An 18224-nucleotide genomic window follows, 5' to 3' on the forward strand; every position below is an offset into this window, starting at 1 on the left:
ACCGATTAAGTGGGTTAATATTTGTAATGTATTTAGAATGGTTCCTGCTGTGTAGAAGTACTCAGTAAGTGTTATTATTATTACTAAGACTCCAAGATAGTTTTCTAGGCCTTAAGATTCATATCTGAGGAGCCGTAATTAAAACTAGAAGCCTTGGTAATACTGTATCTACAAACGTTTTACTACTATTTGCCCTGCCTGGCATATCCTTCCCACTTAGATTATTGCCCTCTTGAACAGCTCAGCTTGGTTGTACATTCTCTGTCATGTTATGAGTCCTTTTTTTAGTGTTGCTTGGGGTCAAGTGGGACCCCACGAACATCGTTATCTCTTAATAACTTAGCTTCTCAGTGAGATTCTTGGCCGTTCCTTGAAGGAATAAAGTAAATCCTACCACTTTTACTAACACTTCCCAATTCATAGCAAGTCTCTTTGTTCCTGTAAAGCTCTCAGTAAGCAAAGATGAGCTGACAGATGATGTTTTTATTTGTTCTTCTCAAACTCTGGTATAAAAATTCTTATGAGGCTATCTTGTCCACTCTACCTAATTCTATTGTTGACATTCATATAAAGCACTCATAGCAGTGCCTGATAGATACACAGTATGTGCAAGAAGGAGGAGGAGGAGGAGATGGTAGTAAATAACTGATATTTTCCCCAAGTCAGGCAACACATTATCTCATCAAGCCTTCAGTGAACTATGTAGAAAGTATAGTTTACCCTCATTTTAAAGATGGAGAAATTCAGGCTTTGAGTGGCATAGGGTGATCACAAATCCTGACTTTGACAAGATAGTGTTGGTTTATATCTCTTGACCTGGGTAATAGTAATAGTATTCCCTTTCATTTTCAAAAGTTCATGTTTGGACAATAAATTATATGATTACTCTAGAGTTAATTAATGGCAAGGTAACAGAGCCTGTAAGTTGAGGAGTTATAATTAAAACCAGAAGGCAACTCCAGAGCCTTAGTCCTTTGGTAAGCCCATGGAAAACAACATATCCAACTTCCTTCATATACCAAGGAATAACACAAAATATGACCATATACAGATTGAAACTTTTAAATTTGAGCAGTGTTAGAGTGAGAACCAAGAGCAAATGATCAGGAGGAAAGGTGTGGGAAACTCTTTCCATTTCTGCAGTCGGATGTCACAGAATAGTTCCACAATTAGCAGTACTGTGAATTTCAACTACATGATGAAAATCCCAGTATTGAACAAAAATATTATTATATTTTATTAGGCAGGATGTGAATTAATGTTATTCCTGATGTCCTGGCATTGAAGAGGGAGAAATTCTTTACAAGTTTGGGAGATAATAGTAAAATAATAAAAACCCCAGTACTTAACATTCATATAGCAATGTACAGTTTATACATCACATATACAGAGCATATATTTGTACATGATTTATCTCTTTTGATTCTCAGTGCTCCCTGAAATAAGTAGAGCAGAAATTATTATTTCCATTTTATATGGAACTGAGAATCAAAGGGCTTAAGTAAGTCACGGGATTCATACTTGAGAGTATAAATTAGGGTACCACATCATCCTGACATTTTAAAGTGATTTAAAATTATTCAAAAATGACTTGACAGAAGCACATTCAAGGGAATGTACTTAAGGAGAAAAACCAAAATTATATATACCAGATGGAGAGTGTTAGGACTTGAAAAAAACTGCCAGGGTTTTGCCCGCTAGACACTGATTTTAACAATGAGGTTCATCAGGTTATTAGAACTATAGGATGTTATTGTCACCTGGCCGTCAGCCTGGCCACTATGTCTCCAGAGAACGGAGGTGAATTTGTTGATTTCACATCCTGGGCTGCAAAATATGGGGCATCACTGTCAGATCAAGCAAAATGCTTTTCAAGTGCAGGGGACCAGTGTGGACAACACAAATGCTGTCTCAGCACCCTGCAGCCCCTGTTTTGAGCTGTTTCATATTGGTTGCCAAAGTCAGGAAACTGCTGATTCTGGGGGAAAGTATGAATAACTTCTGTTTCCTCACTTTCCTCATGTCCTTTTCTAATCTCTGTCTCTTAAGCAAACCTGTCCTCTCATTCAACCATCCATTCACACACTGGTATAAACACAAGAATTAAAGACTAGCATTATAATTGCCTCTTTCAGGGTTGTTTGCATTTCAGCAGGAGTCAAAGCAGAAGATATCAAGATCTGATGCTGGCATTTCAAGCTGGTAGCATCTGAGGTCACCTTTAGGAATGTAGATGCTTCCTACCCACGCTCCTAAAAATGACTGGTGTTTCCATCAAAAGCCAACCTCCACTCAGTGAGATTGAATAGCATTGGATGGCATTTGCTTTGTTTGAGTTTGGGCTTCACCTATCATTTTGTGGAACCAAAAGTGTACATGCTTTAGCATGTGGAAAATCTGCATGGTAACAATGCAAAAACATAATTCACCAATATGTACTTATGTTCTATGACAGTGATTTTGAACCCAGGCATGTTCACCTCCTCTTCCTGGTCCCAACTTCAAAACGTCTGAAAATCAGTTGTCACCACATTTAGCCAACAGCCTCCAATTAATCAGCATTAACCTTACTAGTGAATCTTCTTCATCTCCTCTCATCAGCCTCAACTCCACAGTCTGTTTGAACTAGGATTTTTGTTGGCTTGGTCGTTTCTTTTGGATGTGCTGAGTTGTCTGTGTGTGTGTGTGTGCGCGCGTGCGCGAGCGTGGACGCACACGCTGGGGGTGGGGTGGGCAGTGAGGTGGTGATGTCGGTGGAAGGGATCTCTTATCTCCACTTAATGTGGTAGTTGATTTAACACATTGACTGGTTATGACAGATTACTGCGTGGATGTGGAGGTTTCAGACAAAAGTTGACGTTTGCAAGTAAACATACCACACAGTAGTAAGGATACAATTACAGCAAAATAACTAGGTAGATAGACATAGACAGATATAAAAAGACATCACATACATAGATAATATATATATTTCTGGATTAGACATATTATTTCCTTTACATTTTCAAATTTGATAAAGTTCCTTGGTTATCTTTTAAAAATCTACTTTACTTCAACCATTCCTGATGACTGAGGAGCCACTTTCATATGCCTCTTATGTTTGACTCTCCTTATTTTTAAACGTCATTCACTTTGTAGTCATCAATCAATTAAGTTATTCTCTAGTAATTTTTTAAATGTTTCTAGAAATCCTGATAGTCCAGGCACCAACATACAGAGGACACTTTGAAAATTAAAAGAATTCAGTAATTTTTAAAGATGAAGAGTTATATATACAAAATATGCATATATATACATAAACATATGCACGTTGATATTTGTCATGAAGGGGTTTTGTGTCTGTGAAACTGGTTGTGTCATGTGATAAAGCTGTTTCTATGGAAACAGCTTATGATTCATGATCATCATGAAAGAAAATTACATTTGATGGTATAAGGTAGACCCAACCGAGAAACTATTAATTTCTGAATTAAAAAATTTAAATGCCATTATTACTAACACCTTTTTATGGCTAGAAAAATTCTTTTATAATCCTAATAAATGTTATTAAGCCCTTATAATATGCTAGGAGCTACACAGAAAGCTTAAAGAATATAATCCTAAACTTCCTGGAGCTTACATAGTGCTGGGGGTGGGGGAGGGGATGGAAGACAAGGTTAATAGAAACCTTATAGGAATGAAAGATCATTGTGTTATATTGGGTCTTTTGTCTTTTCAGAGTCTTGATTTGTTTATATGCCTTATGCATTATTCCTCCAGCAGATTTCTCTTCAGTGTGGCTACAGAAAGTTCTGTGGGTTTTGAAGTAGATCCAGATGCATCTGAGTGGGAGAGGGATTGCAGGAGGTGGGAGGGAGAAATGATGGCCTCCGACATGAGAGAATGTTCTAGGCACAGGTAGGATTTCAAATAAATGTCACTGAACCGTCTCTATGGAAACCACAAAGCTGTTTCTCTTGACTAGAGAATTGTATATCATTCTCTCGAAAATAATAGATCAGAAGAAAAAACCTCCCTACGAGTCACAAGGGTTAGAGTAGGCAGGGACCCTGAACTTTCAACAAATCTATTCCCCCGCCTTCAGGAAGAATCCCAAAAAAACCCCTCTCATTCAAACAGGATTCACTCCTAGCAACCTCCCTGATTAATCCATTCAGCATCAGGAAAAATGCGTCTGGCCTCTAACTTTTCTGTTGTATCTGAAGGACCTTATCTCATACTATTTTCCGCTGGAGGTCAGGATGGAGTAGCTGATTGCTAACAGCTACCTAACACACTTGTTACAAGAACTCATGCTGCTGTCATGTGATTTCACATGGAAAACACGATGTTCCAGAAGGACTCTGAATCATTTTTTGGGCTGCGATGGAGAAGAGAGCAGATGCTGTGTAAGTGGGTTCCGCACACATCTTTTTTCCCCCACTTATGTGGTTTTATAAAAGCAACTGAAACAGAGTTACAAAGATCCCTTGTCTTGGAGAATTTGAAAAGTAGGTTCTAAATCTTATCAGGGTCTAGGTCCTCCTAGATAAAGAACAACATTGTTGCAGATTACAGTTGACTGAACTCCATTCTCTGTCTTTGGCCAGCACCCTTTCTCCAAATCTCTAACCAGCTCATTTCAGCCACCACATTTATGGGCCCAGAATTTCTCCCTGTAGAAACTGCCTTATTTGTGAACAGAACTAGAAGGATCACCAGGGCACTAATCTTTTCCAGGATCGTTCCAACCTCCATATTTTACTTCAGTGTTCCCACAAGTACCTGATGACAGTATTCTCCAACAGTTTTTATTTTTTTAATTCAGAAAGCATATCTATTTCAGTGGTGAACAGGATGGTTGGTTTTCTTTTCCTGTTTCCCTCCCTGGGCAGATGGTGGAACACCATAGGGCATCCTATGATCACTGCCTCTCAAATTCCAACTTCTAACTACAAAATCCCTCTGATTTGCCTCTGTTTGAATATCTTTTTTCATTCCTTTTCATACCATGCTTCAGGCATTTATCACCTCTCAATTGAACTTTGAAATACCCTCTAATGCTTCTTAACTAGGAACGGTAGCCCCAGCTTTAGACTTTTCTACTTCATCCTCGACATAGCTACCAAAATGATGTATCTGAAATGCAAAACATAGCTCTTGTTAAACCCTGTAGCAGGTGTTCTGTGTTTCAGGATTAGGATTCATTTTCTTGGCATACACATTCCAGCATCACTGAATTCTGTCTCTCTGTTTCTGTCTCTCTATGTGTGTCTGTGAGGGAGTGTGTGTGTCTTTTTAAAGTGAAAATGGAAAACATGGATAAGATTTTTAAAAATCAAACAATTCAAAGGGGCATGTAAAGAACAGTAAGTAACCCTCCAAGTCATACTCCTAGTCCTGGTACCACTTCCAAGAGACAGGCACTGTTAAACTGTTACTCACTTCTTGTGTATGCTTCCAGAAGTGGTGTGTGTGTGTGTGTGTGTGTATATATATATATACATATATATATATATACACACACACACACATAGAGAGAGAGAGAGAGAAGCTTCTTTTACACAAGTGAGAACATTCAATAACATTGCCCTACATCTTGCTTTTAGCATTCTGTCTTATTTCTTGACCAGCTTCCCTGTGCCCTTTAAGTCCTCACAATAGTGAATGATCTGTAGTTCCCAGAACACTCCATGCTGTTTTCAGGCACACTTCCCAATGCTTATGCCCTTTCTGTTGCTTGAAAGGTTCTTTTTCCCATCTGCAGCCTACACATGGTACTAACTAGCATTCCTCTAGGATTCGCCTCAAGCGTTAAACTTTCACCTTGCCTTAGAAACTACTCCTCTGAGCTCCTGGAGGATGCTGGACATGCATGTTTCTATCACAGCACCAATCACATTGTTTAAAAATAGCTGTTTGTTTATGCATTCTCCTCTACACTGTGAAATATTTGAATGTATAGAACTCGTCAGTCATTTTTCCATCCTTAGTGTGCAGTTCAGGCCATCATAAAAGGCTAAATATTCAGTAAGTATGTGTTGAACCAAAATACTCCAGGATCAAGCTAACAATGGGTGTTTCAAAATCTTCCAAAAGGAAAAAAATCTTCACTTCAAGAAGAGAGATTTAAAATTTTTTTTAAGACTATAAACTCCATAAGGACAGAGACGGTATCTGTTTTACCCCCTAGAGTGGCTGAAGGAATGCTCTTGGAAAAATGTCCTTTAATCTTAAGTATACAATATGATGATGGATTTTATTGGGCTTGCAAGAGGGAAAATACATTAGGCACATAATGGAGGGGTAGCAGAAAAAACTATTAGCAGAAAAGCAATGAGGACTATGAGGATTCTAGGAAGGGGATGTTGGGCTCACTAAAGAAAGCCCGTATATCTTTCCCTCCTTTTTTGTGACCAGTCTTTTTCTTTCTAACTTATCAAAATTGATAGCAATTAATTGTAAACCCTTTCTTGAGCATTTCTGTCAAGTGCTGAATAATAGATGCTTTATATGCTACTGATTATAACTTCCTTCAGCAACCAGCAGTCAAGAGACTTCATGAAATGCATCATCTTCTGAAAACAGAAATATTCTAAAATGCAGAAACTCAACCCTGGTATTACAAAAAGTAGGATTCATTGCTCTGAAAAAGTTCATGAGGGAAACACTTAATCAACTGCAAGCATATTGCATTCATCTTCCTACTGTCCTCAAGCAGGTATATGTCACTTGTGTTACTGAAACTCAAATCAATTGAAAACATTTAATACCATCTATTTTTCTTATGAAATGTTGTACCTTCCCTGATAATGCAAGATTTCATTCATGTGTGCCTTGAGGGTGCCATTAAGACTTTGGGGTGTCTGTCAGAACAAAAAGCACCAAACATTTACAGAGTTGATACTAAGTGATGTTAAACTGAAATGAACACCTTGGCTTTACTCCTTGCTCCCAAACCACCTGATTTTACATGGATTGGGTAAATCCTTTGGGATACTCAGATTTTGGAAAATACAGGTTTCCTTTTGTTTCACATTAAGTGTTGAAACATTCATTAGTTTGTGATAGTTGCAAATTATTGCAATAGTTGACCAATGATCCCAGTTTGAATATAATGGACAACATCAGATGGAGATATTTCCAATTTGGCCTTGCCTCCAACTCTCAATATAATATAAACCAGGCATCAGTCAAGTCTCATTCTGAAGACCATTGATTCAGCATTTCTTGTTGCTGTCTTTGGGAATGTGCTTAACTAGGGAAAAAAATGGATGATATTGCCTAGATCAATTAAAATAATCATTCAGGAGGCCCCACAATCATTACTCCAGTGGTCCCAGGAGACTACCAGAGTTTGCACACACTGGGAATTCAATCAATGCTTGTTGATAAACATCTCTAACTGGAGAATAAAATGGGATAAGGCAGACTGTAACAGGAAAATAATTTGGAGAGGAAGACTTGATATTAAAGAGTCTAAAATCTTGAATAGCCTAAGTTTCTATGGTAGAATATTTGAACTGGAAAGAGATTTAGCAATCATGTCATTTACCTTCATTTTACAAGAGGAAACCTGAAGCATGGAGAAGTTAAGTGACTCACTCAAGTTCCCAAATCTAAATACGAGGAATGTTTTTTCACTTGTCTCTCAGATAGGAGCCAGACTCAGGAGTCAGGCTACCTGTATTCAAATCCTGGTTGTGCCATTTACTAGATCCATAAATTCTAAATAAGTTTTTTAATCTCTTACAACTTAAGTCTCTCTCAACCTCAGTTTCTCTATCTGTAATGGGAGATGATAATTGAGAAGCTTTAGATGAGCCAACATAGTGTTTGATGGTCATACTTCATATATAGGATGTGCTCAATAAATGTCACTTTATTTTCATTGTGTTACACACTTTATTACATAGTCTGGACTTGTAATTCTAAGAACACAGGTCTTCAAATGTGACCTGAAACTTTAAAAATCTGGATAGGCTTGCTACGATGCAGCTTAGAGTATAAAAATGTCTTTCTGTTATCTCCAAACTGAAAGGCAAAGGGAAAGTTTTCCTCTCCTAGCTTCTCCAGACAGTATAACATTGTAACCCAGCACCCAAAAGTGAGACCTGGTTGATTACTCATATAAGAGAAAAACGTATTTTTATCTTTGACAGCTGATATCTGTTCGTGCCTTTAAATGGTACTGACCTATTTGCCCTATTTGCAAAGGAATTCTGTTATAACCTCAGAGAATTTGCTGCCATCATTTTATACTGAAGGCAGCAAGAATGTGTTTAGGCTATTTTACAAAGCTGCTGCAAGCTCCTAGTGGGGGGAAACAGAGTGTGCAGTGTTCTCATTGTGAAGAAGAAAAGTCATTGGTGTTCTGCAAAGCAGCAGGACAGTGTTGTCGAAGTCACTGTGCTTGGCGACATGTGCACAGCCATCAGTTAAGGGTGGCTGACTCACGAGTATTGACACACTTAGGAGGACTGCTTATTAGTCTAAGTCAAGCCCTATCGTCCAGGCTCCTGTATTTGTCCTGCTGTTTGTCATCAATAACTACACTCATTTTCTCTTTTGAGCACAGCTACCTATTTAACTACCTGGAAACTAACTTGAAACTTAATTTGAAACCCTGGAAAAATACCATTCTTAGAGAAATTTAAGAGAAAAAAAGTCCATTTTCTATTAACTCTAGATCTTAGAATAATGTACCTCTATCTTGCTTTTCAAAATGCTGTCCACATACCAGCTGTCAGCGTCACCTGAGAGTTGTTAGAAACGTAGAATGTTAGACCCCATCCCAGACCTCTGAATCAGACACTGCGTTTTAACATTTTGAGATCCCAGAGTGGTTCAGGCACACACTAAAGAATGAGAAACACTGACTTAGAGAAATGGAGGAGGGAGATTTCTCAGAGCTGGTTACTGTTTTGTGGTAGTAATTAAACACAGTTGAAGGGTATACCAAAACCCTCTGGAATCAAATATTAAAATTACAGCAGTAGTAGATATTTGGTAAAATTAAGTACTTTTTAAGGCATTATTTAGAAAATGGTCTCATTTTAGGTTTTTTTTGGGGGGGGGGTTGTTTTGTTGTTAATTGTAATGCCTGTAAGAGTGTATCCATGCATGCACGAAGGAAGGAAATAATGGATACATGACAGCCATCCATTACTGGGAACAGCCTGGGTTGAGTCTTTGAGTTAGGACTGAGTTTCTGAGGGTGGTCACTCAGACCATCACGTCTTTAGATCAGGAACAATAGAGCTCTGTGGTTGGAACTCCTCCTTGCTGATTGAAAGCTGCCTCTTTAGTAAGAAGCAACATTTAGTCACTGGAATCTGAAATACCAGAGTGCAACCTTTTATTTGCAAGTAGTTAATATCTTGCTTCCCCGATCTACTACTCTAAGAGAAGACTTGCTTACTATTATCATGTTTTATTGGGCTTATATTAGCAGATGTTAGTGGTTTCTTAAAGGCAATTTCTGGGGACTATTGTCCCCTTTTGCTCCAGTTGCCTCCTGTTGCTTTCAGTCAACCTTGTTTGTGTGTATGTGTGTGTGTGTGTGTATGTGTGTGTGTGTGTGTGTGTGTGTAGGTATACATAGCAGAAATTGCTAAAAGAAAAGTCTGAAGGATTTAATTTGAAATATATGACTCACAGACTCACAGACATAGGAAACAAACTTATGGTTACTGAGGGGGAAAGGGGATGGGGAGGGACAAATTGGGAGTTTGGGATTTGCAGATACTAACTACTATATATAAAATAGATAAACAACAAGGTCTTACTGTATAGCACAGGGAGCTATATTCAATACTTTATAATAGCTTATAATAAAAAATATGAAAAGGGATATATATACATATATATACATATATGTATATATATCTCCGAATCACTATGCTATACAGCAAAAATTGGCACAACATTGCAAATCGACTATACTTCAATAAAAAATAAACTCAAAAAATAAATAAAATACACAGAAATCACAGGAAAGTAGTTAAGATGACTCTTCAGAAAATAACAGAATGCAGTTGCTATCCCAGGCACAATACATCCCATGAGACCAGAAGAAAAATTCTCCCAAATTTAATCAATATTATTGCTTGAAAGAAAAGTCTTGTTCCCAAGTATAGCTTCTTTCCTGCATCAGAATTATTCTTCAGAGGTTTTGCATTCACTGCTCAGAACTAACAAGTCATAGTTGCAGAGGTTTTTGACTACAAAAGTTCTCTTTCTCTCTCTCTTTTAAATTTGGGAAAAACATTTTAAATCCTGAAGAACATGAATCAGAAAATACTCTTCATGTGATGTTAGTCTTTAAAATAGGCAATGTTAGAAACCAGTCTGGAATTATATTTCATTTAGCATAGTGTAGGAAAAGAGCAAAAATTAACCAACCTAGTTTTCAAACCCAATAATATAATGTACAAGTATGTCATTTTCCCAGCAATGGAAATGGGTGGGTAATAATGGTAATGAATAAATATATAAAAATGAGCAATGTTTTAGTAAAGGATTTTAATCTGGATTTTATTTAAAATTATTTTTACTATATTCAATGTTCATTCATATTTGTTGTTAAGTTTGTTGAAAATTTCCTGTTAAATAACCTTAGAAGTTACTGCCTTTTGGGGTTCTGAAAAAAATGCTTAGTACTAAAGCAATAAGTCTTATTTCCCATTGACATTTCAACCCGACTTGTATTATCTAAAAAAATCAAAGTATATTGTAGACAATGATTCTAACCAGGGCTAATTATCCAGACTGTGTTTATATACAACCTTTAATCCTAAAATTCGTCTTTGTTTCCATTTTTTTGGAGTTATTTCCAATTTATGCATTTCAATGCTTTATCATAGATCACAGAAGGAAAAATAAACCTTAGGTTTTGTTGGTAGCTTTCATTAAAAAGAGAAACAAGAAAGAATAAATAAATCAAGGTTTATTACCTTTCAATGTTCAGTGGTTTCTTTTTCCCATTATGTCTTTAACACCATTGTAGAAAGGTAATGAGTAATTTAATAGAATGTATTTTTTAAAGGTTTATCTGTTGAGTGACTATTTTAAAACATCAGGTACATATATACACTTGGTGCAGTAAGCAGATTGTATTATTCTATCTTTAACAGCTATTTCCAGTGGCACAGCAATTAAATTCAATTTATTTTTCTGAGCTTCTGTATGAATTCAGTTGAACAACTGGTTATACAGAGCTTTTTTGTTGTGGTGGTTGTTTTGGTAAACAGCAACTTCCCTATTCGATTCAGTTTTGTTTTGTTTTTGTTTTTAAACTGAAAAGTTGTTTGTATATAGTAAGCAGAATTACACATTTTAAAAATTCTGAAAAGCACTGAAAAGCAGACCACTGTTTGCCTTTTGAGTTATTTGAATCTTCTCCTATTTTATAAATTATCTATGTGGGTACTTAACACTGTGCCAAAATAAATGACTGAAAATGAAAATACCATCATCATTTATCTACATAATACAAACAACTTGTTAAACTAATTCCTCCTCTAATTTATCCAGTCGCAATGGCATGGACTGGGTACACTTTGTATATGTGCATATAACATTCCCCAGTGTTTACAAATAGTGCATCTTGGGTTGCTTTGTGGTAGTGACATGTATATGAACAGAATATTATAAATAAGTGAGTCTATTAAAAATCTTCTCCAAGTCAGAAAATATTCATTATGCAGTAATATTTCAAAATTGTTTTCTAATACCACCATCAGAGGTATAAATTTAAATATAAATTTAAAATCGTATTTAAAATAAGCTATTTAAAGCAGAAGGTATAACTATCAAATACAGAAATTTAATCGTCACACTTTTTATTCTAATCCCACTCAATAGATTTTAAATATATGTATCTCTTCCCTGACATTCCCTGAAAAGAAGAAACGTTCTTAAACCTTAGCATGTTAAAATAAAATGACAGACTAGAAATGAAACGAAATGACAATTCAAAAGCCTCTACAGCTATGGAATGATAAAATCCCAAAAGGATTTAGTCTTTAAATTATTCAGGCTGTCTAAATTTCTGCTGCCACAATATCTTTTTTTTCGGAAGTGTAATAAAAATGGCATTTTGCTCACGCAGATCTAGCTGTTCCCTGGGTGGTTGATTCTAGAAAAGCAACAGGCTTTTCCCCCTGCCTTACAAGAAGCAACAGTTAGAAACTCTTAACAACTAGAAAACTGCTACCCCACGGTGGTTGGAAACAGCCAATAGAGAAAGTGACAGCTATGGTTTCAATCCATTTTGCAAGAGCTTCGGAAAGGGAGGAGGAAAAAATGAAATAAAGAATACTAACTCTCTGAAAGGAAAGAATTGCGCTATGTTATATCGCATCCCCCCAATCCCTCTTTCCACGGTCTCTTTGATCATTAGGTTTTTTCCACATGCTTAGGTTTCTAAGGCAAAGCAAAGCAATAAACTCGACCCATTCCGTTTCAACTTCAATTCGCAAGATGCGGCGAGACAAATTCATCACCCCCGACGTGGGAACAATACAAGCCTCTCCCCAGAAGCTGGCTTGAGCTCTTTCGCATTAGCTGGCAGGAATGGGCTGTTGTCTCAGCCTGTTGCTCCTGCCACTCTCTGTGCGAGAGCCTGGAAGGAGGGAGGGGACACTGTGTGCTTGGGTGCTAGGTGGCAGGCCCTGGGTCGGGCTGCGGGGACAGCGCCTGGCGAGGAGGCGGCAATGGACCACGGTCGGGGGACCCTCCAAGTGCAGGCCGCCCGGCCGCCGGCAGATGGTGCCCTGCGCGTCCAACACGGAAGGAAACCCTGCGAAAGTAACGCTGACTCCGCCCCACCCGCTCCCCCGGCGCCGGGCACCCGTCCTTCCCCAAATAGTGCGGAGCACGTTTTCTCCGAAACACCGCAGTAGCCCGTGTGTGTGTCGAAAATACAAACCAGGCAGCAGAGTATATGTGCCAGAGAGGGGAGCGCGCGCGGAGTGGGACTCCCGGGGCCGGGGCGAGGTGACCGCCAATGAAACGCAGAGGGCACGGGGACCCGTCCGTTTCGCATCTGCGTAAACCCGGCTGCGGGGCCAGTCGGGAGGCCACTCACCATATTCACTTCGGAGACCATGTCTATGCTGGCGACATCGATCCTCATCCCGACGTCCACAGGGGGCCCTGCCGGGGAGGTGGAACACATTATGGACATAATCTCAGAGTGGTGACAAGCTGGGGAGGGGACAGGGGGCTTCCCTGAGCTTAGTACATTCCGAATGGGCTTCCGCCACCCCCACCCTTCCAACCCCTTGCAGGGGACAGCCTGGGAAAACAGGTGTGGGCACACGCGTGATGCAGTGACTATGCAGAGGGTGTGTCGGGCCGGGGGAAGGTCAGCTCTGCCTGGGGTTTCGTCCACCTGCGACTAGGGGTCCGGCGCGCGCGCGCGCGCGCGCGTGTGTTTGTGTGTGGCCAGAGCTTAGGGCGTAGTGCAAGCTTAAGAAAATTATATGCTGCTGCTTCTTCTTCTTCTTCTTCTTTTTTTTTTTTTTTTTTTGACATTTATCTTTGACAGGAAAGAACTAGATATGCGTTACAGGTTGAAAAAAAAAGATGAAGCATTACCTCCAAAGTCCGGCCGCAAGCGAATGTCATATCCTTTGAGCAATCTGTCCACTGTCTCTTTCACGTATGACATGTTGCTGGGCTCATTGGCGCTGAAGGGAAGAAGTAGGGACCGTATTCAGAATGAGCACAAACTGCGAGCAGACATAAAAATAGACAGGCACACCTACCCCCCAAATAATGAGCTACATGATCCAGCAAGCATGTAAGAAGAAAAACACCAAGAAAAAAAGAGACATTCAACAACGGCAGCTCACCTGTGGGCACAACAGACCATGGCAATCATCACAGGGAAAGAGAGAAGCCCCAAACTCTCTCGATTTTGTACTGTCCACATTACTAACTCTGATTAAAGAATTGTCTTTTCTGCGAAGATTCAAGGAATGCAACTTAGTCGGCGGCAGGGCAGTAATTCCCGAATGGACCTGCGCATGCGCAGAGGGTGCTCACTACCAAAAGACACCTTGTGCCTTGCAAACAATATTCCTAGTGGAACAGGCAACAGATTTCAATCCCTTTAAAGTTCCTGTTTGTGGTGCGCCGCGTCCTCCATGTAGTAAAGGATATCCTGCTGTTTCCTTGCTCGTGATCCTACGTGTATGTGTATATACGGATCTTTGTGCATTGGAGGTTGCTATGTGCATTTCCCTTCTGCCTTCAACCTGATTTTTTTTTTTTAACTCAACTCCCAGGGATCTGGCTTAGGCTGCCTGTGATTGGTATCTTTTGTTGACAGTCACAGTGGTCTTAGAACTGGGAGTCTAGATGAGAGGCGGTTCTCTGGTTGCCTGTGTTTGTGTGTTTATGTGATGGGCGGGGGGACCAGGGGGAACGAAGTGAGTGGAGAGGGAAAGTCGGAGAAGAAGGAAACTCAGGACGTATTTGAGGACTCCAAGAATCAGGTCCCCTTGAGAGGTGTTTTAGGACAACCTGGCTTAGCGTTGTCCTTCTGTGTGGGAGGGGGAGGAAGAGGGGCGGATCAACTTTTGCACTCGCTCCCCGGGCTCCCCTACTTTTTTTCTCTTCCTCTCTTCTGTCTCTCCAGGCAAGAGAGATGAAGGAAGCAAGCGATGAGGCGGCAATCCTTTTTCTAGGGTCATTCCCCGCAACTTTTCTTCTAAGTTCTAGTAAGGAAAACCTCTTTCTTAATTGCCAGGGTGTTTGCTCGTATTAGTTACCCCAAACAGGACCCTGAAACACCCAGAGGATCTAACCTCTGTTTGCAAGTAGACTGGGGTTCTGCGGGAGCAAGTGTTGTTTGAATTAAATTAAATTCAGTCAGTACAATTCGATAAATGTCATTAGGCACACGTTAGGCGGGAGGCCCTCAGCTAGGCGTTTGTTTGTTCATTTGTTAAATAGTGTATACTAAATCTTTACTATGTTCTAGGTGCTCTGGGACTTAGAGATGACTTAAAGAGGGTTCTAGGCCTAGAGAAATTCACAGGCTAATAGGGGAGACAGACACAAATATAAGTAAATTCAGTATATCTCTAGATAGTTGATATAGTGACAGGAGTGTTGTTAATTCTACCAGAGAGAGGTAGATATGGTTTCCAAAGGAGAGCTTTTTGCAGAGCAGGGAGGGAGGGACGTTCCAGGAAGAGAAAACAACATGTGCCAATTGACTTGATAGAGATGTTGACAAACTATGAGACCAAAAGGCCTATGGTCTGCTTAGACAGCTGAACCCTGAAATGATAGCAGAATATAAAAGGGGTGGAGGTAGAGATGGGGGGTGATGAGAGTGCAGGGAAGCTGAGGCCAGACTATAAGGAAAGTGACATACTCCACCACACAGATGTAAGCTTCTGGAAATCACTGACAGTTTCATGTAGGGATCGTTGGGGTCAGCTTTAGGTTTTAAAAAACATTCTGGTAGAATAATCATGATAAGAATGATTAACATTTATCAGTGTAGGGTGTTTGCCAGTTATTGTGCACATTACATAGATAATCTCATTTAAACCTTATAGCCATCCAAATGTGGAAGATATTATTATTATTATTTTATAGATGATGATACTGAGAACAAATCAAGGTAATGTAATTAGTTTAATATCAAACAGCTAATAAATGGTGGAATGAGCATTTTAACCCAGAATCTATGGACCTATCTACTCTATGCTGTGAAGCAGAGACCCCAAGAGGAGGAACCAGAGACAGTGAAAATGACAAACATGAAGAAGGGTTATTACAATTCCCCAAGAAAAAGGAACTAAAGTCAATAGCGTTTAGCATGGAGAGGAGGTGATAGACTAGTGCAAGGTTTCAGAAGTATAATGGAGACATCAAAGAGTTGAAAAGGTCAGGACGTGGAGACTTTTGAAAGGTGCTTAAAGAATTGTACAAACACTTGCACATGTGTAGATCTTGACATTCTACATATACATTAATTTCATTTTCTCATTGGAGCCTCACAACAACCTTAAACATTGTGGCCATTTCTTCTTGGGCCAATGTTAACTCAATCAGGTTTCTTAATTTTCTTAAAAGTATGTCAGGTCTACCTCTTTTTAATTCATACTGATCTCCTCTTAAGGAGTAAAAGAGATTTATTTATGCTTCAGGTCTTTGCTGAAGCACAGTACCTCTCTATGCTCCACAGCTCTTTGCTAAAGTTACACTGGAGAGAATGAAATACATAGAGGTTTACTTCATTCACTAGTTCACTCATTTATTTTTCAAATATTTATTGGATGTTTACTAAGTGTCAGATACTATGCTAACAGTTGGCGATACAACAGTGGAAAGAAAAAAACAGAATAGAGAGCCCCTTCCACATGCAATTTGTCAGCTGGTCCATCCGTTGGAGGTTGCAAATCATCACCCTTGGTAAATAAATTCAAGTCATAAAAGATGTATCTGTTTTGGTGTTTACTATGTTTGTTTAATCTATATAGCCTTTATTGGGATATATGTTTTCCAGTTGATCATAATTCTTTTTGAATAACAACCAGGATTTTATTCAACAGTGCTTGCCAATGAGTCAAGATTTTATTCCAGAATTAAGGCTATTGGTGACTTTGTATACTTGAATCCTAATGTTTAGCACGCCTCAGTTGGGATCAGTTTTACTCAATGTGGCTTTTAAATTATGCCCTCCACTTACGTGGAAGGGTACTACAAGAAGTCATATTTATGATCACATCTATTATTAGGATGCTGTTGAGGATGGAGCCAATGTATCACTCAGTATCTGATGTGTGAAGACCTTTGGGAGAAAAAAATTCCCAGATCCTAGTGCTCTGAAAAGTATTTCATTTCCTGAAAGCTTGTATCTTATGGGCAATAGAGATCCTAAAATTCATTCACTTCCTTATTTGCTTTAGCCACAAGGAATCAAAGAATTATAGGTACAATTCAGCTTTAATCATTATTTAAGATCTTAATGATCAGCATTTTGATGTATTGCATTTCTCTCTGATGCCTTAGAATTTTAAATTTAATTTTCTTCTGTCACTAATTTAGAAACAGATATGTTGCACAAAATATATACAGTGTGTAAGCTGTCTTGAATAATTTTTGGAGTTAATTGGGAAAAATAAATTCAAAATAATACAGAGAAATAACTAAATAATAGAAAGAATTTTAAACATCACAGCTCCAGAAACAGTAAGAGATTTGTTATGCCTTGAAAAAGCCAATGGTTACTTCCTCTGTAAAGTTGCTCATTTTTTCCCCAATCAGTCCTCTTAAATAAGATCTTCCCTCCTTGAAGAATCAACTCAATTTCCTTTTTTTTTTTTTTTTTTTTTTTTTTTTGTGAAAGTTGCTCCTGAGAGCCATTGGTCATCCTCTCATCCTCTCCTGACAACTCTTAGGGGAACAAAAAATTTTCATCTAACTAGGATGGAAGTGTCTCAAGATCAAGAAAACTTACACATATTCTAAGTGAACATGATTATTGATAAGAATTTAGAGTAAGCAGCCTTGAATTGCTACTTTGAATTGGGATCAAACTTGAAAATGATGGATGGTTTTACCACCTCTTCCTGGTCCCAACTTTAAAACATCTGAAAATCTGTTGTCACCACATTTAGCCAACAGCCTCCAATTAATCAGCATTAACCTTTCTAGTGAATCTTCTTCATCACCTTTCATCAGCCTCAACTCCACAGTTTGTTTGAACTAGGATTTTTGTTCGCCTGGTCGTTTCTTTTGGATGTGCCGAATTGTGTGTGTGTGTGTGCGCACGTGCGCAAGCGTGGACGCACATGCTGGGGGTAGGGGTGGGCAGTGAGGTGGTGATGTCAGTGGAAGGAATCTCTTATCACTTTCAAATTAGTTCTGCTCATTCATTTATTCTTGTAAATACTGAGTCCAAGCTAAAGCTGTTTATTAAAAAGTGATTTCAGAGATGCTGTGTAGCTTTAATGCACACAGCACACTTTAAAGGGAGGACTAGTGGAGATTTTGTTTAAAAATACATATTTTCATGTATTGTTTAAGAATATAACTAAAGTCCACTTCCATTCAGTCTTACTTCAATCAGATTTATTTAGCACCTGTTTTGTGCCCAGCAAGTATGAGACTCTGCAATCATAGTTAACCCATTATTACCTGTCGTCCAGTTGGCTTAAAGTCTTACTTAAATGGATATGTTAGGTTGGATATATGAGAAAGAAAGTTTATAATAATTG

At 38.8% G+C, this 18224-nt stretch overlaps 1 protein-coding gene across 1 annotated transcript in view; it reads right to left on the minus strand.

The window, feature by feature from the left end:
* The window catches only part of GABRB1 (gamma-aminobutyric acid type A receptor subunit beta1), a 332503-nt gene extending 318297 nt beyond the window's left edge, over positions 1 to 14206 (minus strand). Inside the window, exons 1-3 of the mRNA XM_010962597.3 lie at positions 13839 to 14206; positions 13582 to 13673; positions 13070 to 13137 (exon numbers count right to left, since the gene is read on the minus strand). Of these exons, the coding sequence (XP_010960899.2) occupies positions 13070 to 13137; positions 13582 to 13673; positions 13839 to 13918 (240 nt within the window). The 5' untranslated portion in view covers positions 13919 to 14206. The remainder of the gene's footprint in view (positions 1 to 13069; positions 13138 to 13581; positions 13674 to 13838) is intronic.
* Between the last annotated feature and the right edge of the window lie 4018 nt (positions 14207 to 18224).

The sequence above is a fragment of the Camelus bactrianus genome, chromosome 2 (assembly GCF_048773025.1).
Source record: "Camelus bactrianus isolate YW-2024 breed Bactrian camel chromosome 2, ASM4877302v1, whole genome shotgun sequence".
NCBI classification, from domain to species: domain Eukaryota; kingdom Metazoa; phylum Chordata; class Mammalia; order Artiodactyla; family Camelidae; genus Camelus; species Camelus bactrianus.